General features: G+C 38.4%; 1 protein-coding gene across 7 annotated transcripts in view; it reads left to right on the plus strand.

Annotated features, from left to right (window-relative positions):
- The window catches only part of ATRX (ATRX chromatin remodeler), a 217,354-nt gene that overhangs the window by 110,358 nt on the left and 80,631 nt on the right, over positions 1-26,365 (plus strand). For all 7 annotated transcript variants that reach the window (XM_060183149.1, XM_060183145.1, XM_060183147.1 and 4 more), the window contains 7 exons: positions 3,409-3,502; positions 7,478-7,580; positions 10,582-10,794; positions 12,441-12,582; positions 13,596-13,705; positions 20,133-20,279; positions 20,653-20,830. In XM_060183149.1, coding sequence (XP_060039132.1) covers positions 3,409-3,502; positions 7,478-7,580; positions 10,582-10,794; positions 12,441-12,582; positions 13,596-13,705; positions 20,133-20,279; positions 20,653-20,830 — 987 coding nt within the window. The remainder of the gene's footprint in view (positions 1-3,408; positions 3,503-7,477; positions 7,581-10,581; positions 10,795-12,440; positions 12,583-13,595; positions 13,706-20,132; positions 20,280-20,652; positions 20,831-26,365) is intronic.

A 26,365-nucleotide genomic window follows, 5' to 3' on the forward strand; every position in this document is an offset into this window, starting at 1 on the left:
GGTCTTACAAGGTCATATCAGCTAGGTACCTGTGTTATTTTTCTCTTTTTTTTTTTAAAGGAAATTTATTTATTTATTTGTTGGATAGAGACAGTAAGAAATTGAGAGGGTAGGAAAGATAGAGAGGGAGTGAGAGACATCTGCAACACTGTTTTACCACTTGCAAAGCTTGCCCCCTGCAGTTGGGGACTGGGGGCTTGAACCTTGGTCCTTGCACATTGTAAAGTGTGGTCAACCACGAGTGCCACCACCCGGCCTCTCATGTTTTCTCTTCATTTCTTGTTCATCCATGTTTTAAAAAAAAATCTCATTGAATCTGATAGCCATGTAAGGAACTACTTTCATTAATATTAAAAGAAACTATAGTGCTATAAGGGACATCTTATATAATAGGGCTATTCTATAGTGTGGTAAAAAGGAGGTTTTTTTTTTTTTTCCTTAAAAAATTATTTATTTCTTTTTGTCACTACTGGTACCTTACTGGACTGGGTTCACTTTTTGAGGGGGGTATGTGGATGGGAAGGGCAGCACATTTCAAAGCTTTCCCCAGGTTGGTAGTACTCCCACATGGGGGTCTAGGGACTTGAATCTGAGCTAAATGCATGACAAGTTAGGCTCTCTTCTAAGTTAGCTGTCTTGCTAGCCTGATTTCTTTAGCTTCTTTGAAGCTGGGAGTTATATCCAGAGATGATTTCACAGAGATGAAGATTTTCACTGACCAAGTCAGACCGAGTCGTAAATGGGGAGTGGGTATATGTATTGTTAAGTTACAATACAGGCAGGGAAAATTTTTGTTGAAACCTTTGTGAAACTTTTAGCTCATGGCAATAGAGGTGATGCAGTTGATATGGTATAGCTCTATTATAGGAGGATGCCGAGAAAAGAAGAAGAAATTCAGCTCTGTTATATGAAATAGAGACCAGATATGGGAAACCTTTTAAGTATGCGTTTCTCAAGTAGAAATATTTCACATTGTACCCTTGTGGGGCTGTAGGTAACTATGTAACATCTTTTTGATTGTGTCCATTTTACTGAGATATTTTGAGTGAGCAGCATTATATTAAGTAATATGTATTCCTTTTGCAATTAAATATGAAATTTACAGGCCGGGGGTAGGTAGCATAATGATTATGCAAAGAGACTTTCATACCTGAGCTCCCAAAGTCCCAGGTTTAGTTCCCTGTACCACCATGAGCCAGAGCTGAGCAGTGCTTGGTAAAAAGAAAAAAAAAAAAAGAAATTTTTTTGAGAATTTTGCTTAACACAATGTTCAAAGAAAGCTTTTCAAAACCATTGCATTGCTCATCTCTGACTTATGTTGGTGTCCAGGGTTTAAGCTGGGACCTTGGCACCTTGACTGTGAAAGTCTGCTTTGCTACTCTTGGTGCTATTTCACAGATCCCTCAAAGGATTTTTTATTTGTTTCTTTTGGTTTATATTTGCTCATTAAGGCCTGCTTCTGAGGACATTTAACTACCTGACCCCTGGAGAATAGGTTTACTTTCTGTGCTGCTAGAAAATGGAAAGTATATATTTTTTAAGTTGAAACTCTCATAGGATCAATAGTCTAGAAAAGTCTTTTTTTTTTTCCTGGTTCCCCTGTCCCCTTTCCTGTTCTTTTATTATTATTGTTGTTACTATTACTTTATTGGGAGATTAATGTTTTACAGTCGACAGTGAATACAATAGCTTATACATGCATAACATTTCCCAGTTTCCCACATAACAATATAACCCACACTAGGTCCTCTGCCATCATGTTCCAGGACCCGAAACCCCCCCCACCCCAGAGTCTTTTATTTTTGTGCAATGCACCCAAAAAAAAAAAAAATCTGTACTTGTTGTTGTTGTTATTCAGTTTGTTCCAGCCTTGGGCAATTGGGAGCTCCTTCATTTTGGGTCAGATCCTTTAAATGTTCCTTTTGTTTTTGAACATGACTTTTCTTTTTTGACACTATGGGATATTCCAGGCTCTTTTATTTTCTCTGCTTGAGTCCCTCTGGCCAGAAATATAGCCATTGTCCTGGGATTTTGGATACTTGTGTAATAGTGGCAATTTTGTACAGAAAAGCTACAAATTTGGAGCGAAAATAAACTTGGTTATTCCCCTTATTTTTTGTAATATGCTGTGATTGATCCTAATACCATAACTGGCATTGGGGTTCTCCCTAGAGTTTTACTGTCAACACCTATGCAGTTTTGCTAATCATCTTGCCATTCTGTCATGACTTAGAAAGAAAAGTATAAAAAATAGGACTTTTGGGAGTTGGGCAGTAGCACAGCAGGTTAAACGCAGGTGGTGCAAAGTGCAAGGACCGGCATAAGGATTCCGGTTTGAGCCCCTGGCTCCCCACCTGCAGGGCAGTCGCTTCACAAGTGGTGAAGCTGGTCTGCAGGTGTCTTACCTTTCGCTCCCCCTCTCTGTCTTCCCCTCCTGTCTCCATTTCTCTCTGTCCTAGCCAGCAACAAGGACATCAATAACAACAACAATAACTACAACAAAGGCAACAAAAGGGAATAAATAAATAAAATAAATATTAAAAATGAATATAAAAATAGGACTTTCACACCCATTTCATATAAATCATTCTATAAGGATTATTATTCTAGTTTTGATTTTAATCTAAAACTGCTTATTAATTGTTTCCTCTTCAGAGTTGTTAGTTTCCCTGCTGTTCTATTCATAGTTACTAGTTATAGTAAATGTGAATCTCTGAGTGTGTTTGTTCTCTCAGCTTACTTTACTTGTTTTGAATATCCAAAATTCTGTTTAGTACATTTGATTTGTTAATAGGTAGTAATAATATAAATTACTGAGAGTTAATCTTTTGTTTTTATTATCACTTGTTTTAATATAGAACCAACTTTAGAATTACAATAGTTTAAATAACATTTATACATACCATTGGAATAATTAGATGATATAATATATATTATGTGATATCCATTAATGTACATACTATTCCTATTCTACTCATAGTGCTCTCTTTTTTATTATTATGTTTTTATTTTTTTCTTTTTTTTGCCTCCAGTGTTAACTCTGGGGCTCGGTGCCTGTGCTATGAATCCTGGAGGCCATCTGCCCTTTTTTGTTGTTGTTGCTTTTGTTGTTGTTATTGTCGTTGTTGGATAGAACAGAGAGAAACCCAGGGGGGGTTGGAGACAGAGAGGGGGAGTGAAAGACACCTAAAGACTTGCTTCACCACTTGTGAAGCAACCCCCCTGCAGGTGAGGAGCTGAGGGCTTGAATCAGGATCCTTACTCCAGTCCTTGTGCTTTGCTCTATGTGCACCTAACCCACTGTGCCTGGCCTCCCATGGTGCTCTGTTTCAATGTGAAGTTACTGACAAGTGAATTGCAGTTTCATTGAGAATTATTTAATAATTTAATATATATTTTTAATTCTAGTGAGCAGTGAAGATTCTGAAGATTCTGATTTTCAGGAGTCAGGAGTTAGTGAAGAAGTTAGTGAATCTGAAGATGAACAGCGACCCAGAACAAGGTAAAGATTATATTGTTTTTTATACAACTTTTAGGAATTCATCACATAACTATGCTTCACTTTATCTGTATAATGGTTGGCATTACAAATTAAATGAAGCTAAATATTTAGTATTTGTATTTTAAATTATTATTGAAGTGTTTGTTTTTCTTCTGAGCCAGAGTCATGCATATATGTGACGTCACTACTCTGCGAACAACTTGTTTTTCCTTTAGAGAGAGGTGGGGCACTATCACAGTTTCAGAGCTTCCCCCAGTGCCGTGACATTCTCATGTACCAGAAATCAGACCTGGGCTGGTAGGCCTGGTAATGCATTCACCTTATATGGTTAACTCTCTCTCACTTTAACATGTCATTTATTTGTTTATTTATTTATGTACTTATTTACTTATCTGTCTATCTATCTATCTATCTATCTATCTATCTATCTATCTATCTATCTATCTATCATTTCTAAAACCCCATGACTCCAAATTAACACTTTCAGATAGAAATAGATACAGAGGACGTTGCGTGGTTAGTGTAGCGGGTTAAGCGCAGGTGGTGCAAAGTGCAAGGACTAGCATAAGGATCCTGGTTCAAGCCCCTGACTCCCCACCTGCAGGGGAGTTGCTTCACAGGCCGGTGAAACAGGTCTGCAGGTCTCTGTCTTTCTCTCCTTCTCTCTGTCTTCCCCATCTCTTTCTGTTTCTCTGTGTCCTATCCAACAACAGTGACATCAATAATGACTACAATAATAAAACAACAAGGACAACAAAAGGGAATAAATAAATAAATAAATAAAATAGATACAGAAACAGAGAAGGAGAGAGGGAAAGACACTATAGTACTGGAACTTCACAGGAAGGTAGAAGCCAAGAGTTAACTTGGGTAATGCCCATGGCAAAGCAGGCAACCTCCCAGGTGCTCTGTCTTGATGGCCCTGAAGTTGTGAATTTAGAAAGTATAAGTAGTGTGTGGGTTGCAACTGGTAAAATGAATGTTTTATCATGCTTAAGGATCCAGGTTCAAGTCTTAGGCCCCCACCTACAGTGGGGGAAGTTTCAGAAGTAGAACAGCAGTATCTCTCCTTTTTCCCTCTCCTTTGACTTCTTTGTCTCACCCTGTATCAGTAAAGAAGGAAAGAGGAAGAGAGGAAAGTAGCCATTGGTTCCACCTTTTCTGAAAAGGTTGTACCATTTTGCAGGCATCAAGTCGCTGCAATAACTCTGATGGTAAAAATAAGTAAGTAAATAAATAAATACTGTAATGAGTTTTATGTTCTAAATGAGATGTTCTTTGGCTGTCCAAAAGCATTCTCAGATGCAAGGTTTGGTTTGTATTGAGCTAATTGTATGATAGAGACTTTATAGACAAACTACTTCAATCTATCTCTTGACTTTAATACTTTATTTTTGTATGAGTATTTTCTGGTTTAGTGTCCTCATCTATAAAATAGGGGATTGCAGTTGCACTTACTATACTGGTTATTGTGGGTATTTAATGAGACACTGCACAAGAGCTCCATTGTTTTGTTTGGTTCTTTCTTTCAGGAAATACTCTTTTTTTTTTTTAAAGTAATTCGCAAAATTACAACATAGCGGGGGTACAATCGCACACTGTTCCTGCCACCAGAGTTTTTTTTTTTAGTTGACCCTAATATTTATTTTTTCCTTTTGTTGCTCTTGTTTTTTTTATTGTTGTAGTTATTATTGTTGTAGTTATTGATGCCATCGTTGTTAGATAGGACAGAGAGAAATGGAAACAGGAGGGGAAGACAGAGAGGGGGAGAGAAAGATAGACACCTGCAGACCAGCTTCACTGCTTGTGAAGCTACTCCCCTTCAGGTAGGGAGCCAGGGCTTTTTTTTTTTTAGGCCAACTTAGTTAAAATATATTGATATTTAAACTAATTTTTACCTCAGACTTTAAATGTAAGTTAATTTTATTTTTATGAGAATTACGTTGAAAACCTTTTTCATTTAACTTTGGTAAGAATTTAGCCTTAAAGTTACATTTTTAACCTTAAAGTTACTGTTCACCAAACTTTAAACACACACATAAACATGGTCATTAATACACAAGGAGAGAAACTTTTGTTGCGAAGACATGTCATTTTAAACACGAATTTAGATCTGTACTGTCTTAGTTGTTGGGGGGGGGGGTGTCACCATCCAGAGGTGGCTTCCCGCGCAGCTCCACTTCTAGGAATTGTAGGTTGCGATCTCTGGATGAATCTCTGCGTGTTCTAGCTTGTCTGCCTTCAGACCCAAGCTGAGGAAAGGGAAGGGGAAGATAGAGAGGAAGAGATAGAGAGACACCTGCAACACTGCTTCACCACTCCCCCTGCAGGTGGAGAGCCAGGGGCTTGAACCAGGATCCTTATGCGGGTCCTTGCGCTGTGCGCTTAACCCGCTACACCACCGCCCGACACCCCTATTAATTTTGCTTTCTAGAGCTCTTATTAGCTCTGGCTTATGGTGATACAAGGGCTTGAACTTGGAATTTTGGAGCCTCAGCCATAAGAGCCTCTTTGCATAACCATTATGCTATCTACCACTGCCTGACTTCATCATTTTTAATACCTACATAGTATTCCATTCCACAGATTTTTTTTTTTAAGCCATTCATCTGTCATACATCTAGGATGCTACCAAATCTTGGCAATTACAAATTGTGCTGCTTTGAATGTGGATATATAGAGATCTCTTATGATAGGCATTTCCTTTGGATAAATCTGTAGGAGTGACATTATTGGATCATATGGAAGGTCTATTTCTAGTGTTCTGAGAAATATCCAGACTGTCTTCCACAAGGGTTGGACCAATTTACAATCCCTCCAGCAGTGTAGTCATGTCCCTTTTTTTTCCCCCTCCACATCCTCTCCAACATTTGTTGTTACTCTCTTTTCTAATATATAACATTCTCTTCTATTTTGTACTCGATCTCTAACACCCTCTAAAACCTCTGTCTCCTTGATGCTTTAGAGGACTTGAAAGCTTCTCAATGTATTTTCCACTTCATAGTTTGAGTCCCACCTTTAAAGTCGGTTATCTGGTATTTATCCTTCTCCTTCTGGCTTGTTTCACTTAACATTATGCATTCAAATTTCATTCATGTTGAGACAAAAGAGAAGATTTCATAATTTTTTACAGCTAAATAGTACTCTGTGTGTATACATTACCACAGTTCTCTTTCCTTCTCTTCCTTCCTATCTCATTTTCTTCCTTCTTCCCCTTTCCTTCCATTCATTCATCAGTCTGGGGTGATTTTTTTAAAAATCATATCTAGCAGAGAGACCGAGAGAGAAATAAACTATAGCACTTTTTTACTGTGGTGAGGGCTGGGCTTGAGTGTTTGTTTTGCACATGGCAAAGCAATAACTAGGTAACTGGTTTGCTAGTTCATACCACAACTTTTTTTTGTAATATTTATTTATTTATTCATTCCATTTTGTTGCCCTTGTTGTAATTATTCTTATTGTCATTGTTGTTGGATAGGACAGAGAGAAATGGAGAAATGAGGGGAAGACAGAGAAAGGGAGAGAAAGATAGACACCTGCAGACCTGCTTCACCTCTTATGAAGCGACTCCCCAGTAGGTGGGAAGCCAGGGGCTTGAACCTGGATCCTTACTCCGGTCCTTGCGCTTTGCACCACTTGCGCTTAACCCGCTGCACTACTGCCCGACTCAACATACCACAACTTTGTTAATCACTGATCTGTCATTGGATATTTAGGTTTTTTAAAAATTTGCACTATTACAAACAGTGCTGCTATGCTAACATTTGTATGCATAGGTCTTTTCAGATATGTGCTTTCTGGATAGATTCCTAGGAGTGGAATTACCAGATCATATGGTGAGTCCATGTCTAATGTTCTGAGGAATCTCCAGACTGTTTTTCATAGGGACTGCGGAACATATACCTGGTAATGTGTATGCTCAGCTGGGTGCACCACTACCTAGCCCCCTTTACTATACATTTTCAATGTTTTTAGGTCTGCAAAGAAAGCAGAGTTGGAAGAAAATCTGCGTAGTTATAAGCAGAAAAAGAAACGGCGACGTATTAAGGTTCAAGAAGATTCATCTAGTGAAAACAAGGTAATAATGGCTTTACTATATGCTTGAAGTATAACTGGTATAGTAGATCATAGTAAGTAGAAGTATGTTAAAACATTTTTGTATTTTGTTCATTAATTGAATTCTGACTTCATTACATTTTCCATTTGTAAAAGAGTTGTTTTAGTGAATGTACATTTCTGGAAATACTAATATTGACATCTGTTTTTGTTTCATTGATGAATATAATGAAAAATGTAAGCTGATTTGATTCATTATTTTATACTTTTAGAGCTGTCAAATTGGTGTGAAGCATTAATAAAACTTGACATAAAACTTTTTTAAAAAGGACATAATTAAAACATTTTAAAAATTATCTTTATTAATTGTATAGAGATAGCCAGAAATTAAGAGGGAAGAGGGTAATAGAGAGGGAGAGAGACAGAGCCACCTGCAGCCCTGCCTCACCACTTGCGAAGCCTTCCCCCTGCAGTTGGGGATCAGCGACTTGAACCTGGGTCCTTGTACGTTGTAGCATGTGTACTCAAACAGGTACACCACCACCCAGGCCTCGGACACCAAATTCTTAATTCTCAGTGACTCAAGTTTATTTTGGATGGGGATGGGGCAAAGAGGAATAGCCACAGAGGAGAGACAAAATAAAACTGGTCCATTCTTAACAGAATTCTTTTGGTGTTGTCTATGGTTTGTTCTACCCTATGGCCCTAGGTCTGGAATGCTGGGTTTCTCACACAGAAAAAAATGACCTCTACTAGCTGAGGTACTACATCTGACCCTCCCTTTAAACTTTTTTAATCGTACAGTTCAGTGGCTTTCATTATACTTACAGCTGGAAATTTTGAACCCATTAAGTAGTAAATCCCATTCCCAGCCTCTTGTAACCTCTATTTTAATTTTTGTGCCTGTATTTTTTCTTTTTAACCAGAGCGCTGCTCAGCTCTGGTTTTTGGTGGAACAGGTATTGAACCTGAGACTTTGGAGCCTCAGAATGAGTCTCTTTCCATAACCATTATGCTTTCTACCTCCACCCTGCCTGTAATTTTGTTTAGGTGAGGCTCCTCATACCTTTGGAGCCAAAATATTTATTCTTTTGTTACTGAAACTTAGCATATTTTCAAGGTTCATCCACATTGTGCTTGTTTTTAAAAATCCTACATTATGGTTTTGTTAATTTACCCTTTCTTAAATAAAAAATAAATTAAAAATGCTTTTTATTTATTCATTAGATAGAGACAAATTTAAAGGGAGATAGAAAGGGAAAGCAACAAGGACCCAGGTTTGAGTCCCCAGTCCCCACCTGCAGAGGTAAAGCTTTGCAAGTAGTGAACCAGTGCTGCTGGTGTCTCTCTGTTTCTCTCCCTCCCTAATTCCCACTTCCCTCTCGATTTCTGGCTGTTTCTATCGAATAAATAAAGATAAAAAAATTGAAAAAAAAAAAAAGAAAGGGGGTCAGGCAGTGGCTCAGTGGCTTAAGCACATGTGGTGCAAAACAAAGCACAAGGACGGGCGTAAGGATCCCGGTTCAAGCCCATGGCTCCCCACCTGCAGGGGAGTCGCTTCACAGGTGGTGAAGCAGGTCTGCAGGTGTCTATCTTTCTCTCCCCCTCTCTGTCTTCCCCTCCTCTCTCCATTTCTCTCTGTCCTATCCAACAACGAAGACAGACAACAATAATTATTACAACAATAAAGCAACAAGGGCAACAAAAGGGAATAAATAAATAAATTTTTAAAAAAAGAAAGAAAGAGAAAACAAAAGAGAAAGACACCTGAATCCCTGCTTTCCTACTCATGTAGCTTTCCCCCTGCACTTGGGGACCAGGGACTTGAACCTGGGACCTTGCGAACTGTTATGTGTGAGCTTGACTAGGTGGACTACTGCCCGCCCCCCTCCATGTTGTGCATGTTCCTTTTTCTTCATACTATTTCTTTTTGAGTCACTCATTTTACGGAATGTTATTTTTTGTACTGACTTAGCCTTGACTTACAGTATTATAAAGTTTGATGTTGTCTAGTTTTGCACTTCATTTTATGTATTGGAGTTATCTTAACCCATCATCAATGTTCTACTGGCACTCTACCAAAATTCTCTCTTTCCCTTTTTACATTTTGAAAACTATGAGAATTTATATTTCCATCAGGGATATCACTGTGGTTTTTTTTTTCTTTTCTTTTAAAAATTTTCCCCTCTGATATTGATTAAATAGTGTATTATAAGACTATAAATTTATAGGAGTGTATATTAACACCATTCTTGCCACCAGAGGTCTATGTCCCTCCCCCATCCCCCCTCTAGTGAAACTGAAAATATCCCCCCCCCCGAGTTTTTTTTTTTACTTTGGTTCAGTGCTCCAAACTCAAGTCAAATTCTGCTTTGCATTTCTCTTTCTGTTCTTCTCTCTCAACTTCTGTTCATGAGTGGCATCATCCCTTTCTTGTCTTTGTCTTTCTGACTTATCTCACCTAACATAATTCCTTTTAGCTCCATGCAAGATGGGTGGAAGAAGGTGGATTCTTGACTGCATAAGAAATAATGAAAATAATGGACACTTCTAGAGTTTTTTTTTACAAGTTTCTATTACTGTCTTTTGACTCTTGTGTGGTTTCTTTTTATATATTTTTATTGTGCTGGCCAATAAACACAAGGCCTCACATATGCGTGGTATCTCTCAATAGCCCCTGGGCCCAACTATCCTCCCTCCCACCCTCCCATCCATTGATGGAGGTGGGGAGAGACACTTCAGCACTGCTTTGCGTTCTGTCTAGTTCCCTCAGTGCAGTCCATGCTTCTTCCATGAAGTACTGGGGTTCAAGCACATGGCTTTCTTCGTGGTAAGGTGGTTGCTGTATTGATGAATTATTTCCTGCCCTTCATTTGTTGTTTTTAATACTCTTTTATTGAACAGTATGATTCAAATATTTTCAGTGCATCTTCCTATTCCTTTTCTTAGTTTGTTAATTATTGAAATATTAAATAGATAAGACAGTGCTGTAGTATTTACCTTTGATAACTTAAATTCCATAGAGTAATTCAGAAGAAGATAAAGAAGAAGAGGAGGATGAGGAAGAAGAAGATGAAAATGATGATTCCAAGTCTCCTGGAAAAGGCAGAAAGAAAATTCGGAAGATTCTTAAAGATGATAAGCTAAGAACAGAAACACAAAATGCTCTTAAGGAAGAAGAAGAGAGGCGAAAACGTATAGCTGAGAGGGAACGGGAGAGAGAAAAATTGAGAGAGGTAAATGAATTTTTATTAATGATTTTGTTATTCCAGGGATTGAACCCAAGGCTTCATGCAGAAGACATGTACTCTGTTGCTGAGCCACTTCCCAGATCCTCTGATTTTTTATGTAAATGGTTTTCATATATACATTTTGATATTATAAATGTTCCCCTCAACCATAGGTTTCTACTTATAGTTGCTTTTCTTTACTAGAGGTATTTTATGAAACTTAAATATACTCAGTAACCTATTTTATAACCTATATATAACCTATATAACCTATATTAATACCACAGTTAGGAAAGTTGAAATTCGTGAATGGTCACCAAAGTGTGTGTATGTTTTACCTGGGACATGAAAATGTGTAAAATTGTTAGTTTAAATCCATAAAATAAAGTAAAATAAAATAAAATAAAATTTAAAAAGTGTTTAAATCCATAAAATGTCAGCATCTTTTAAACATTAATACCCATGTAAAATGAAAAATAATTAATAATACAGAATATCATCTAATGTCTTGTTAACCTCTAGCACTCCTTCATTCCTTCACAAACACAGTAGTCATTTTTTATAATATTTGGTGCAAGTCAGAATAATCTCACTAAATGTTATATTGCTTTTTTTCTTTTTTTAACCAGAGCACTGATCAGCTCTGGCTTATGGTGGTGTGAGGGATTGAACCTGTGATTTCGGAGCCTCACACATGACAGTCTGTTTGCATAACCATTATGCTACCTAACCCCGCCCTTTATATTGCTTTTGAATGCTATGTCTTTTTAGTCTACTTAAGCTATAGGTTCCCTTTATTACCTTTTTAAAAATTTTCTTTATTGGGGGATTAATGATTTATAGTCAGCAGTAAAATACAATAGTTTCTACATGCATAACATTTCTCCATTTTCCACATAATAATTCAGCCCCCTCTGGGTCCTCCTCTGCCTTCATGTTCCAGGATTTGAACCTTACCCCCTACCCCAGAGTCTTTTACTTTGGTGCAGTATACCAACTCCAGTCCAAGTTGTGCTTTAAGTGTTTTCCCTTCTGTAGCTCCCATTCTTGAAAAAATATATGGATAAAATTAACAGTTTACTTCCATCCACCCGACCCAGGGCTCATATATGTGTTTATATTTAGCATCAAAGCCCGTGTAATTTCTGAATCTCTATTCGTCTGAGCTTGCAGCTCATGGTCACAGCTGGGAGCATTGCCGGCTATACTCATTTCAGGAGAGACTGGGGCATTCCCTACTATCATTGCTTTATGGTGAGGGCAAGGTCCGGAAGGCCCACAAAAGGGCTTATGATAATGTTTCTGATGGAAGTGACCAGTGGTGACGGAGAGAGGGATCCATTAGAGGTCTAGGCCCATCATAGTTGTGTGGGGAGCACTTTATTTCTTACAACTATTCCTGCTGTTTTAATTGAGATATCTAGGGTAAGTACCTATAAATTAAAATGACTGATAATCCCACAGTGATTATAAGTCTTGTGTTGGTACTTCATTTTGGAAAACATAATACTATCAGCTGTCCTAACATTATTGAAAAAACTATTTGATGTGTTAGTTTTGCTTAATTTTGGAAATTTCCCATTGGCAAGATTTAATCGTTATCCTCCTTTTAATAGTTATAAGAACTAAACTACCTGTAATTACCTTTTTAGGTGATTGAAATTGAAGACGCTTCACCTACCAAGTGTCCAATAACAACAAAGTTGGTTTTAGATGAAGATGAAGAAACTAAAGAACCTCTAGTGCAGGTTCATAGTAATATGGTTATCAAATTGAAGCCCCATCAAGTAGATGGTAAGAACCAATTAGATGACTAAAGTTTTTTTAGTTAAAATTTACCAGTATTTAGTATCTCCTGTTTCTTACCTTTTGTTAAGTATTAGAGATATGCTGGTGAGCAAAATGAACATGATTTCAGTCTTTATGGGGAGCACATGAGCAAGATTAGAGAGCAAAAGCAAACACATAAGCAAAAGAGAGTGCAAAACAGATGACTGCAACCAAAGTATCTTTTAAAATGGATCAGATGTATATATATATATAGCTAGCGGATTTCACCAACTTTGCAGTGATTAGCTAAAAATAGCTATGATGTTAGGAGAGAGACAATTAACCAAAAGGCTTCTTTAGGAAATTCTAGCTCCTCATTTTCAGATACATTAATATGCCTTCATTGGTATTAGAATGATATTAAATTAGCTAGTGTCAAATCATAAAGTCAGTATTGATTATATGTGTCGATGTTTTATAGAGGACTTTATACAATATCCCCCACCCCAAATTTACTCTATTGGTGGTGGGAGTTGTTAATAGTTTGCAATTCAGTTGTTAAAACATGGGTAAAATTTTTCATCTTGTGTTATGTGTATGCAAAATACTTTTTGTTGTTGGATAGCAAGCTCCCTTTTGTGCCCCACCCCCCAAAAAAAAAAACCAGCTAGTTTTCATTGAACAAATGGAGAAATTATACTCTTCCCCCCAATTAACGTAATACTGTGTTTTCTGCTTGAGAGGAATCTATTCTTTTTCAAACGAAGTTTCAATTTTAGTTTATTCCTGTCTCTGTACCATGGAAGTTTGCTGTCATAGCTTAAATATGATAAATAAAGGAAAGTTAACCTGTTGTGTGCTTATGCTCGCTATTTTTCCTTTCTAGTTAAATTTTTTTGGGAGGTCTTTTACATTTAAGTCTTGTTTTTTTAAAAAATATGTTTCTTAACAGTTTTGCATATGTTGTTGGTGTACTTTTAAGGGAATATTTTTAACTTGGACTTATAAATTGAACTTAATTAAGCTGTTATTTTTAGGTGTTCAGTTTATGTGGGACTGCTGTTGTGAGTCTGTTAAAAAGACAAAGAAATCTCCAGGTTCAGGATGCATTCTTGCCCACTGTATGGGCCTTGGTAAAACTTTACAGGTAAGGACTATATTATATGTAAGTTTTCTGTTCTTTTTTATCATTGTTTTTCTTCTTCCTCATCATTAGTTAAAGAGTATTTATTGGATATTATATTATAGATGGCACATATAACATAGGGTCTGGTGACATAGTAATGAAAGATAATAAGAATTTTACTTCAGGAAGAACCTGTATTTTAGTGGTGGGGAAAGATTTTAATCAAATAAAAATAAGAATACTTACTTTCAGATAATAAATACTAATATGTAGAGCATTTTTTAAGGGGATGATATTTGGGAAGAAATTTGAATGAAGTTAAGAACTGGGGTTACCGGAATGGTTAATAAAAACTGCAAAGATTCCTAAGGGAAAAATAATTTTATTTACTATTCTTGGATCATCTTATAACTTTATAGCAGTGTATGAGATAATATAAGACATTTTTCACTGCTAAATTGGCTGTGTTTCTACCAGAGGTTTGAAAGAAATGAATACATTGAGTTTTTTTTTATTTATTTTTTATTTAAGAAAGGATAAATTAACAAAACCATAGGGTAGGAGGGGTACAACACCACACAGTTCCCACCACCCAGTCTCCATATCCCATCCCCTCCCCTGATAGCTTTCCCATTCTCTATCCCTCTGGGAGCATGGACCCAGGGTCGTTGTGGGTTGCAGAAGGTGGAAGGTCTGGTTTCTATAATTGCTTCCCTGCTGAACATGTACGTTGACTGGTCGGTCCATACTCCCAGTCTGCCTCTCTCTATCCCTAGTAGGGTGGGTCTCTGGGGAAGTGGAGCTCCAGGACACATGGGTGGGGTCTTCAGTCCAGGGAAACCTGGCCGGCATCCTGATGGCATCTGGAACCTGGTGGCTGAAGAGAGTTAACATACAAAGCCAAACAAATTGTTGAGCAGTCATGGACCCAAAGCTTGGAAGAGTGGAGAGGAAGTGTTAGGGGGATACTCACTGCAAACTCTAGTGTACTTCTGCTTTCAGGTATATATTTTGCACTAGTTTATGGATACGTGTGAACATACACTCTCTCTCTCACAGAACCTGGTCTATATCTAGGTTTTGGGACTTTGTTAGAAAGTGAACCACCTGGGATGGAATTAGAGAATACTATGAAAGGAAAGGTCTCACCTGAATAATGAAGCTGAAGGGTTGTCATTCCCCGCCAGAAGTCTCTGGACACAGTCTGAGCTGAAGCATGTTGCGGTGGCAATCGTTGCGTTGATTAGGTTGCAATCGGCAGATGCAATATTATTTGATATGGATTGGGAGAGGCATGCGGGAAAGTGGGCTCTATCCTAAGGTTCCAGGACTGGGGGAAATATAGGCTCTATAGTGGAGATGTGAGGTTCCTGATGTCTTAGGGTTCAAAAAGACAATGGATAGTTAATGTTATCATCACATTATTTGGTAATTGGGTTAACTTTGAAAAGTCCTTTTGTTAGGGTTTGCTGTATAGTACCCAGTATCTTGTATGTAGCTGTGCCATTGGTTGCTTCTGATCTACTTGGTCTAGGCTTTTGAGAGAGTCTGCATATCAAATACACAGCCTATATATTAAAAAGACTCAGTCTGTGTTTTAAAAACTTTGAGACATACAATTAATTTTCCCCCTTTCATATTAATTAACTAGTGATTTATATGACTACACTTTACTAGGAGTGTACATAAACACCATTCCCACCACCAAAAGACTGTGTCCCATCCCACCCACCCATCCACTCCCAGCCTGCACCGGCCCAGGAATCTGCATTTCTACCCCTCACCACAGGGTTTTTACTTTGGTGCCCTACTTTCAATTTAGTCAGATCCTGCTTTTAGTTTCCCTTTCAGATCTTCTTTCCCAACTTCTGTTGATGAGTGGAATCATCCCATACTCATCTTTATCTTTCTGACTTAGCTCACTTAACATAATTCCTTCTAGCTCTGTCCAAGATGGGTCAGAGAAGGTGGGTTCATTGTTCTTGATAGCTGCATAGTATTCCATTGTGTATATATACCACAGCTTTCTCAGCCACTCATCTGTTGTTGGGCACCTGGGTTGCTTCCAGGTTTTAGCTATTATGAATTGTGCTGCTATGAACATAGGAGTACACACCTCTTTTTGGTTGGGTGTTATGGAGTCCTTGGGGTGTAACCCCAGGAGAGGAATTACTGGATCATATGGAAGGTCCGTGTCTAGCCTTCTGAGAGTTTTCCAGACTGCTCTCCACAGAGGCTGTACCAATTTACATTCCCACCAGCAATGCAAAAGGGTTCCTCTGTCCCCACAACCTCTCCAGCATTTGTTGCTGCTGTCCTTTTTGATGTATGCCATTCTTACAGGAGTGAGGTGGTATCTTAGTGTTGTCTTAATTTGCATTTCTCTGGCAATCAGTGACCTAGAGCAGTTTTTCATATGTTTGTTAGCCTTTTGGATCTCCTCTGTAGTGAATGTTTTGTTCATATCCTCTGCCCATTTTTGGATGGGGTCATTTGCTTTTTTGGTGCTAAGTTTGCTGAGCTCTTTATATATTTTGGTGATTAGTTTCTTGTCTGATATATGACATGTGAAGATCTTCTTCCATTCTGTGAAGGGTCTCTTTGTTTGTTTAATAGTTTCTTTGGATGTGCAGAAGCTTTTCAGTTTGATATAGTCTCATGGTTTGTTTCTGTTTTTGATATAATCCCATGCTTTGTTTCCCTTCATGTTGTAGCAAAAGGCAAGCCATCATCTTTAGTATTTGAATAATACTCCATTGAGAATTTTATTTAGTTTTTAAAAAAAATTATATTTATTTATTTATTGGATAGAGACAGCCAGAAATTCAAGAGGAAAGGGGGTGATAAGAGAGGAAGAGAGACAGAGAGACACCTTCAGCCCTGCTTCACCACTGGCAATGCTTTCTCCCTGCAGGTGGGGACTGGGAGCTCGAAACCCAGGTCCTTGTGCACTGTAACGTGTGCTTTTCCAGGTGCGCCCCTGTAGTTTTTTTCTTAAAATCATAGGAATATAAATTCACTGAGTCAGAACAGTTTAAAATGGAGAAAGACTGCAACACAAATTTTATTGTGTGTATGTAGGGGAGGGGAAGAGGAGGGGGGGGGGAGAACCACTGCCCTAATTTTTTCTTTGTTTTGTTTTTGCCACCAGACTTATAGCTTGGGCGTGATGCCTACACAGCACTAGTGTTCTGGGTCTTCATTTTTAATAAAAGGTGAGATAGAGAGATAGAGCTAGATAGATAGATAGAGACAGAGAAAAGGAGAGACACCTGCAATACTGTTTCATTGCTTATGAAGTTTTCCCCAGCAGGTGGGGACAGGGGGCTTGAACTTGGTAATGTGCGTACTGTACCAGGTGAGCCATCCATCACCCAGCCCCCTTTGCCTTGATTTTATGTGGTCCTGTGAGTTGCTTTCAGTGACCCACAATTTCGGGGCATGCACTCTATATCTAAATCATCTCCCCAGTCCTCTCAGTTCTCTTATAAGAGGGCAGTGCTGTTTTCTCAAAAGTGCAACAAGCATTTTTTCACGTCTATAGACATTGTAGCTGTTTTTGCTTTCTTTTTCTTTTTTTTCCTACAATTTTAAATTTCTGATTAGTAGTGGGTTACAAGATTGTAAGATGACAGCGTATAGTTGCACACCACACCCACCACCAAAGTTCCATGGCTTTACCTCCGCCAACTGTAAGCATCATCGTTCTCAAGACATATTTAGTACCTGTTTTTTTCATTGAAATTTTTTTTTTCAATTCTCTATAGTCCACATATGAATGAACCTATCCAGCAGTTGTCTTTCACTTCTTTACAACTTCACTAAGCATAATCACCTTTAGTTACAATCATTTTGTCCTGAAGGTGACAATAACAGCTTTTTAATTCCAGTATAGTGCTCCCTTTATTATATCTCCCATAACTACTTTGTCAAGTTATCTGTTGTTGGACATGTAGGCTGCTTCCATATTTTGACTATTAATAATGAATAATGTGTATAGGAACATGGGGGTGCATATATTCCTTTTTGAATTAATGTTTTCATGTCTTTTAGAGAAATACCCAAGAGTTTTATTGCTACTTCAGAACATAATTCCATTTTTATGTGTTTAAGGATTCTTCTTCCTGTTTCCCATAGATGCTGCAGCAGTATGCATTCCTAACAACAGTGTAAACAGAGTACCGTTTTCTCCACATTTTTTTTTCTTTACCAAAGCACTGCTTAGTTTGGCTTATGTTGGTGCGGGGCATTGATCCTGGGACTTTCGAGCCTCAGGCATGAGAGTCTCTTTGCATAACCATTATGCTATCTACCCCCCCCCCCTTCACATCTTCACCAACACTTATTTCCTTTTTAGCTGATTTAATGTTTCACCATTATTTTCATCATTTTATTTTATAGTTCCAGGTATGGTATTCAGGTCCTTGATTCACTTTGGGGCATGGTATTTAAGGGGTGGTCTGGTTTCATTTTTCTATATGTGACTGCCCAGTTTTACTGCTACCGTTTGCTGAAGAGGCCTTCTTTCTTCCACTGAACAGTTTAGGCCCTATTAGCATTATTAGTTTCTTGTATATGTGTGAGTTTTAGCTTCTATATATTTGAGAAGATTTTTTAAATATCTTTATTTATTTATTGGATAGAGACAGACAGAAATCGAGAGGGAAGGGGCTAGGAGAGTAGGGAGAGAGACAGAGAGACACCTGCAGCCCTGCTTCACCACTTGCAAAGCTTTCCCTGGGAGTCGGGCGGTAGCGCCACTGGTTAAGCGCAGGTGGCTCAAAGCGTAAAGCTTTCCCCCTCAAAGCGCAGGTGGGGACTGGGGCCTCAAATCTGGGTCCTTGCAAATTGTGGTATGTGTGCTCAAACAGATGCGCCACCACCCAGCCCCCATGAGAACATTTTTATTTCTCATATTGGAAGGACAATTTACCAAAGTAGAGTATTCATGACTGGCAATTCCTATCTTTTTGTTATTTAAATATGTTATTCCATTTTCTTTTCTCCAGATTTCATGGTGGGAAGTCTGATCAGAGCTTGATAGCTCTACCTTAGTATTCCACTTCCTTCCTTTCCCTAGTCATCTGTAACATTTTTTCTTTGCAAGAATTTTGATGGTTAATATCATCATGTGTTGGTCATTTTGTAATTAGGTATTTGGTGCTCACTTAGATTGTATATCTATCTTCTGAAGATTACCCAAGTGTGCAAATTTTCTGCTATGATTTCTTTGGACATGTTTTCTTCTTTCTTCATCCTGTTTCTCCCTCAGAAATTCCCATCATTCTCACATTCATCTTCCTGATAACGTATTTTATTTTGCATGTATTTGCTTCATTTTTCCCTATTTTTTTTTTCTCTCTTTGGAGCTTACTTGCAGATTCTAAGCAGGGGGGAGTAAAGTTACTTGAGTACCCTTGCAGTGGCAGTAATTCTTCCAAAATAACGTTGGATGTGGCAAGTTTATTCAGTTTCTATATGTTTGAGAAGACCGTAACTTACTTCTCCTACTTGAAGGTTAATTTGGCAGGGTAGATTATTCCTGGCTGGCAGTTCTTATCTTTTAAGACTTAGAACATGTCATTTCACTCTCTCCTAGTTCTCAGTCAGGTTTTTTCCTGATGCACTGATTAATATTTTATATTTATTTATTTATCTATTTATTTGATAGACACAGAGAAATTGAGAAGGGAGGATGAAGTGTAGAGAAGGGAAGAGACAGACAGCTCCAGCTCTGCTTCACCACTTGTTAAGTTTTCCCCCAGCAGATGGGCACCAGGGCCTTGAACCTGGGTTCTTGAGCACTGTAATGTTTGTGCTTAACCAGGTACTCCACTGCCTGGCCCCCTATACTGATGAAGAATATTTATGAGCAGTTTAATATCTTGATTTTCTCAGTTCTTGGGTTAAGTGCCCTGGGATTCCTGACCTTCTTGCAGCTGACAGTGTGCTTTGCTACATAGCTAGCTACCAAGATGGTACCAGCTGCTGGCATTAATGGCTTCTTCTATACTGGGAATGTCTTCCTCTCTTGTTTTCAGCTCATTGGTCTTTACACTTGAGGTTATGTGAATTTCTTTTGAAGTCTCAGCTTGACTGTGAGGTTTCAGATGATTTTAAATTGCCTTTTTTTGTTATTTGGGGGAGTGACTGTGTGGCAGCTGCGCTATTCCATGCATGACCACATCTTCACAAGTCTCCATTCACACTATTCTTTTTGATCATAGCTTCGTAGAGCTTTTGAGTTGAACTCCCACTTTTGTTATTTTTTCCCCCTCTACTCATTTTGAAAAATGTGACTTTTGCTTTGTGAATGCTTTATTGTGAATTGCTTTATTGTATAAAACAAAACAAAAGACTTTAAACCATTAAATAATAATAGTTCAATTTATTTACTGTTTAAGCATGTATTCAAATGAAGTTGGTAAATTAATTTGTTTTCCTGTAGGTTGTAAGTTTTCTTCATACAGTCCTTTTGTGTGACAAATTGGATTTCAGTACAGCTTTAGTGGTGTGTCCTCTTAATACTGCTTTGAATTGGATGAATGAATTCGAGAAGTGGCAAGAAGGATTAAAAGATGATGAGAAACTTGAGGTATCATTTAAAATAATTTGTTACTAAAAAACTGAAATTTGGGGTCCGAGAGGTTTTGGAACTTCCAGTAGAATGTACATGCTACAGTGTACATGGACCTGGCTTCAAGTTCCTGGTCCCCTACCTATGCTTTATGAGCAGTGAGCTAGTGTTGCTAGTCTCTCTTTTCTTCTCCCTTCCCTCTCAATTTCTCTCCATCTCTATCCTAAATAAAGAAAATAAAATATTAACAAGTATAAAAAAACTGAGATTTATAGAGTAAAATAAAACATTTTTAATGACCAGTCATAACACATTTCAGTGGGAAGATTCAGTATGCCAAATAGTTTCATTGATTTTTGTTTTGTTTTGTTTCTGAATCTTTTCACAATAGGTCTCTGAATTAGCAACTGTAAAACGCCCCCAGGAAAGAAGCTATATGCTACAGAGGTGGCAAGAAGATGGTGGTGTTATGATCATAGGATATGAGATGTACAGAAATCTTGCTCAAGGAAGAAATGTAAAGAGTAGGAAACTTAAAGAAATATTTAATAAAGCTTTAGTTGATCCAGGTAAGATTTTACCAGACACTGAGATGAAGAGCATTGAATTAAAAAAATACTGTTTATAAATTTTTTATTAAGGATTTAATAGTGGTTATAAAATTATAAACTTTCAGGGGTATAGTTTCACACCTGGTCTTGGAATATGTTAGTCACCACATCAACCACCAATGCCCAGTGCTTCCCCCCAAATATTTTCTTTCTTTAATTTAATAATTATCAACATTGCAACTACTAACTAGTTGGTTTTAGTTTCTTTTATTTTTTAGGATTTTGCATTTTTTATTTCTGTGGTAAAAATTAACCTTTATGCTGAATGCTTTTCTTCTTTTTAAAGATTTTTACTTATTTATTAGTGAGAAATATAGGCTAGAAAGAACCAGAACATCACTGTCACATATACTGCTGGGGATTGAACTCAAGACCTCATGCTTGAGAGTCCAATGCTTTATCCACTGCGTCTACTCCTGGAACACGTTGACTGCTTTTCTGATTCCACTTTTGTGCACAGGAATTATAGTTTACCTAGTAGTGCGTACATCAGTACTTTGCCCTTTGCTCCTTGGATCAAGCTCTACCACTACATGGATATACCATTCAAAGCACTGGGGGAGCTCCATGGATGGTTGAGCACTTCTTTGCTGTTTCCCCTCTCTGTTTCTCTTTCCTTACTTTATAAAGAAGAAAAAGATGGAGTGGAAAATGAATCACCTGTATAGTACATTTGGCTCTGTCATACATGTAACCCAGGTTCAACCCTGGCTCACACTGCGTTGGATGAATCTTTGGTACCATTATGTCTTCCTCCATCTACCTCCCTCTCTGAAATAGTCAGCCCAGAATGGGGATGTCCTGAGTGACCACTGTAAACAAATAGAAAAGCCCCAACAACTGAATTCATTCCCTGAATCCAGATGTGTTTGACATTTCAAGGAAGTACTATTAAAAAGTCTGTCAGATGCCCGTGTCTCAATCACAGATTCTTTCAACATTTTGAACATTAGACTTAAAAGACTTCTACACATGGGAGGAAACGATTGTCAAGATAAAAAAATATATACTATCAAGTGGGAGAATATATAAATATACATCGATCTTATAAAGGGCTAATATACAAAGGACTCACTAAATAAATCAAAACAACAACAAAAGAAAAAAGAATATGACAACTCCATCAAAAAATGTGGAGAAGAACTGAGCAGATATTTCACCAGAGTTATTGCACTAGGCACATGAACAAATGCTTATAATTTATCAGGAAACTCCAATTAAGACAGCAGTGGATACCACTTAACACTAGCCAGAATGTTCTACCTCTAAATAGACTCAAGACAAGAAGTGCTCATGAGGGTGTAGACCAAAATGAACCCTTGAGCACTACTGGGGGGAGTATAAACTGATTCAGCACCTAGAAAAACAGGAGGGACGTTATTTTGTAATGCTTCAAACATGATGAGTTTAATTCTGCTTTGAATGTCATCTGTTCCTTGTTTTTGGTTGATGTGGTATTGATTAATGATGATTGGTTTCCCGCACACCTGAGAATAATCTTAATAATAAGAATCTTAATAATTTAAGAATAATCTTAATCTTACAAAGCTTTGATGGATTGTTGTATGGAAGTCTTATTGAATGTGATTTACCAATATTTTGTAGAGGATTTTGGCTTTAATGCCAGTTTGGGATATAAGCCTATATTTCTCTTGCTTTTTTTATTCCCTGTAATGTTCTTTCTTTCTCTGGGGATCAGACAAATACAGCTCTCATAGAATGTTTCTGGGAGCTTCACTCCCTCACCCCTGCCTGCAGTTTTTTGGGGTTTTTTTTTTGTTGTTGTTATTGGCTGATTTTGAGTAGAATGGGTATTATTTCTTCTAGAGTTCATAAGTAAAACCATCTGGACCTGGGCTTTTGTTTTCGGGGAAACTTTTGACTGCTGTTTTGATTTCTGCACAGTGTGATTGTTCTTCTTCTTCTGGGTTTGTCTTGGGAGGTTATCTGATTCTGAAAATGTGTCCATTCCATCTAGGTTGTTCAATTAGCTTACGTAGAAAAGTTCATAATATTCATAATATGGGGCCAGAAAAATATCAGAAGCTCACTTGAAATAGTGTGCTTTGTCATGTGCATAACTCATGTTCAATCCTGGCCACTACAAAATGAAGGATGCTTCAATGCTCTGTACTCTCTCACATTCTTCCCCTCACACTTAACCACTCCACCTCCTCTTATCCCTATCCCCTATCCCCTGTCCCCTGTCCCCTATCCCCTATCCCCTATCCCCTATCCCCTACCCCCTGTCCCCTGTCCCCTGTGCCCTGTGCCCTATCCCCTACCCCCTACCCCCTACCCCCTACCCCCTACCCCCTACCCCCTACCCCCTACCCCCTATCCCCTATCCCCTACCCCATCCCCTATCCCCTACTCCCTACCCCTATCCCCTATCTCCTACCCCCTCTCCCCTCTCCCCTCTCCCCTCTCCCCATCCCACCAAGATAATATTTGGGGCTCAGTGCCACAGTACAAATCCATTGCTCCTGTTGGCCATTTTTTTTTAAATTTATTTTGTTTTTGATAGGACAAACAGGAATTGAGAGTGGGAGGGGAAGACAGGGAAGGTGAAATAAAGACAGATACCTGCAGGTCTGCTATTTTACTCATGAATCACACCCCCCCCCCTGCAGATGGGGAGCAAGGGCTTGAACCCAGGTCCTTGCACATGGTAATGTGTGCTTAACCAAGTGCGCCGCCACCTGGCCCCCTCATATTCTCTCTTGCCTTTCTACCTCTCTATCTCCATCTAAAGAAATTCTTTTATGATCCTATTTTTTTTAAGTAGCAGCTCTTGTGACATTATGAGACAGACAGAGGGGGGGAGGAGGAGGAGGGGGAGCGGGAGAGAGAGAAAGAGAGGGGAAGGGGAGAGTTAGTTAGTTTGAGGTGGGGTAAAATCTGCCAGTTGTTTTCTTCAGTCACTTGTTCTGTGGGGAAAACCAGTGTGGATATAGTTTTTTGTTGTTGTTGTCTCATATCCCTTTAAAACTAGACTGTTCTCTCTCTTGATTTATGTGCCATTAGATGCCTCTTTTAATCTCCATCAATAGGTATCTACTGTAGTTTGTATCTGTATCTGTATCTGGAGAAAGCTTGAGAAGCTAAATCCCCTCAATCCTATTTGAAAACCAGGAAAGGCAATTGATCAACCTAGTGTCACAGAACATAGCTTCAGGTGGCCTTCTGTGAAGGAACTTTAAGGTGTGTGTGCATGGCCTGTTCTCTCATGCTTGAACTCTAATTCAAGTAGTTTTTTTTTCTTCTTTATTCAACTAAGGTTGAACTGTAGAGCAGGCTTCTGTAATCTGAGACATCCTTGGATCTGCATGGGCTGCATATAGGGTAGTTTACCATTCTTAGTTATGACTTTTTTTTTTTCTTTTTGCCATCAGGGTTATTCACTGGGGCTCATTGCTTGTACAATTAATCATCTGTTCCTGATAACCACTTTATTTTTAGTTTCCCCTTTTGTTTATTTGTTTATTCCTTTTTTGTTGTCCTTGTTTTATTGTTGTAATTATTATTATTGTTGGTGGTGATGTCATCGTTGTTGGATAGGACAGAGAGAAATGGAGAGAGGAGGCAAAAACAGAGAGGGAGAGAGAAACATAGACACCTGCAGACCTGCTTCACTGCTTGTAAAGTGACTCCCCTGCAGGTGGGGAGCCAGGGACATGAAACAGTATCCTTACACCATGCCACCAGTCCTTGGCTTCGAACCATGTGCGCTTAACCCACTGCGCTACTGCCCAACTCCCATTTCCTCTTTCTTAATTAGATAGGACAGAAAGAAATTGGGGGGGGGGGGCAGATAGTTTTAGAAAAAGCACCAGGAAACTGCTCATATGGCACGGTCCAGAAGAGTTGCTATCCCTATTTGTCAGTGAAATTATGAATAAGCAGTAGAGTGAATAAGAAGTGTGAGGTGTTACCAAAGGGATAAACTCACCTGAGCCCTAATGTTTACAGTGTGGATTTGATCAAGTAGCCTTGATTTAACTACTTTTGTATCTGATCTTACTCTGTATCCCAGGGGTGGGGAACATCCAGCCCTCAGATCATTTATGACCCAGGAAAGGGGAGGTAGAAGGGAAAGAGAAAGATCAAAGCCTATCACATTGTATCACCACTCATGAGGCTTCCTCCTCATTGCAAGTGGTGACAGGGGCCTTGAACCCCGGTCTTTGTGCATTATAACATATGCACTCAACCAGCTGCACCACTGCCTCCATAATGTAGATTTTTATTTAATAATATATTTTGCATACCTTTCAACATCTTAACTTTAGTTCTATAAGGTATAGTTTTAGATCACACCCACCACTACAGCTTTATCTCCCACAGAGAACCATCAGTTTTCACAGTCTTAGAGACAATATGTATGCTGCTGCTACTCATTCTCTTTTCCTTCCTTCCTTCCTTCCTTCCTTCCTTCCTTCCTTCCTTCCTTCCTTCCCCCTCCCCTCCCCTCCCCTCCCCTCCCCTCCCCTCCCCTCCTCCCTTCCTTCCTTCCAACTTCATGTGTATCAGTTCTCTAAATTCCATATAGGAGGAGTGAAATCATTTGGTTTTACTAACCCGTTTTGACAACCTTTTAGGTTCTTACTATAGTCTACTATAACAAGCAATGCTGCTGATATAGATAGCTTTTATTGGCCAGTAGTATTATTGCTCGGGCTGTGTGTCTGCCCAATGAATCCACTGCTGGTCACTATTTTTCCTCCACCCCTTTTTCTTTCTCTTTTTATTTGATACAACAGAGAGAAACTGAGAGGAGAGGGAAAGACAGACACCTATAGCACTGCTTCATTGTTCATGGGTATCCCCCACAGGTGGGGAATGGGCCTTGAACTCAGGTCTTTATATATTGTAATGTGTGTGCTGAAGTGGGTGTACCACTGCCCAGCCCAAGAACATTCTTCTTTATATCTTTGGGTATGCTTATAAATATATCCTTAGGATAAATTCCAAGAAAGATGAGTCAAAGGATGCCCCAGTTTTGCAGTTTAATAAATACTAATTTTAACTCTCAGGAAGTGTGCCTGTTTTACCATGCCCCTATAAATACCAAATATTGCTGGTTTAAATAAATTAAATCATCTGTGTACAATGTAGTTTTTCCTCTATGGAAGACTTTTTTAGAATTCTCGGTAGAATTCACAATATAGAACTAGATATGGGGTTTTGGTTTAAGAAACTATGTTACTAATTTAAAAGTGTTTATTTGTTTAATCTCTTTTGAATACTGAATAGCAGTTACATTATTTGATCAATTATGATGAAATCGTTACTTTTAAAATCATGTGGAAGATATTCTTTTTAAAAATATTCTCTTTTGTTGCCCTTGTTTTTTATTATTGTAGTTATTGGTGTTGTTTTTGATGTCGTTATTGGATAGGACAGAGAGAAATGGAGAGAGGAGGGGAAGACAGAGAGGGGGAGAGAAAGAGAGACACCTGTAAACCTGCTTCACTGCCTGTGAAGCGACTC

This window comes from Erinaceus europaeus, chromosome X, assembly GCF_950295315.1.
Source record: "Erinaceus europaeus chromosome X, mEriEur2.1, whole genome shotgun sequence".
Taxonomy (NCBI): domain Eukaryota; kingdom Metazoa; phylum Chordata; class Mammalia; order Eulipotyphla; family Erinaceidae; genus Erinaceus; species Erinaceus europaeus.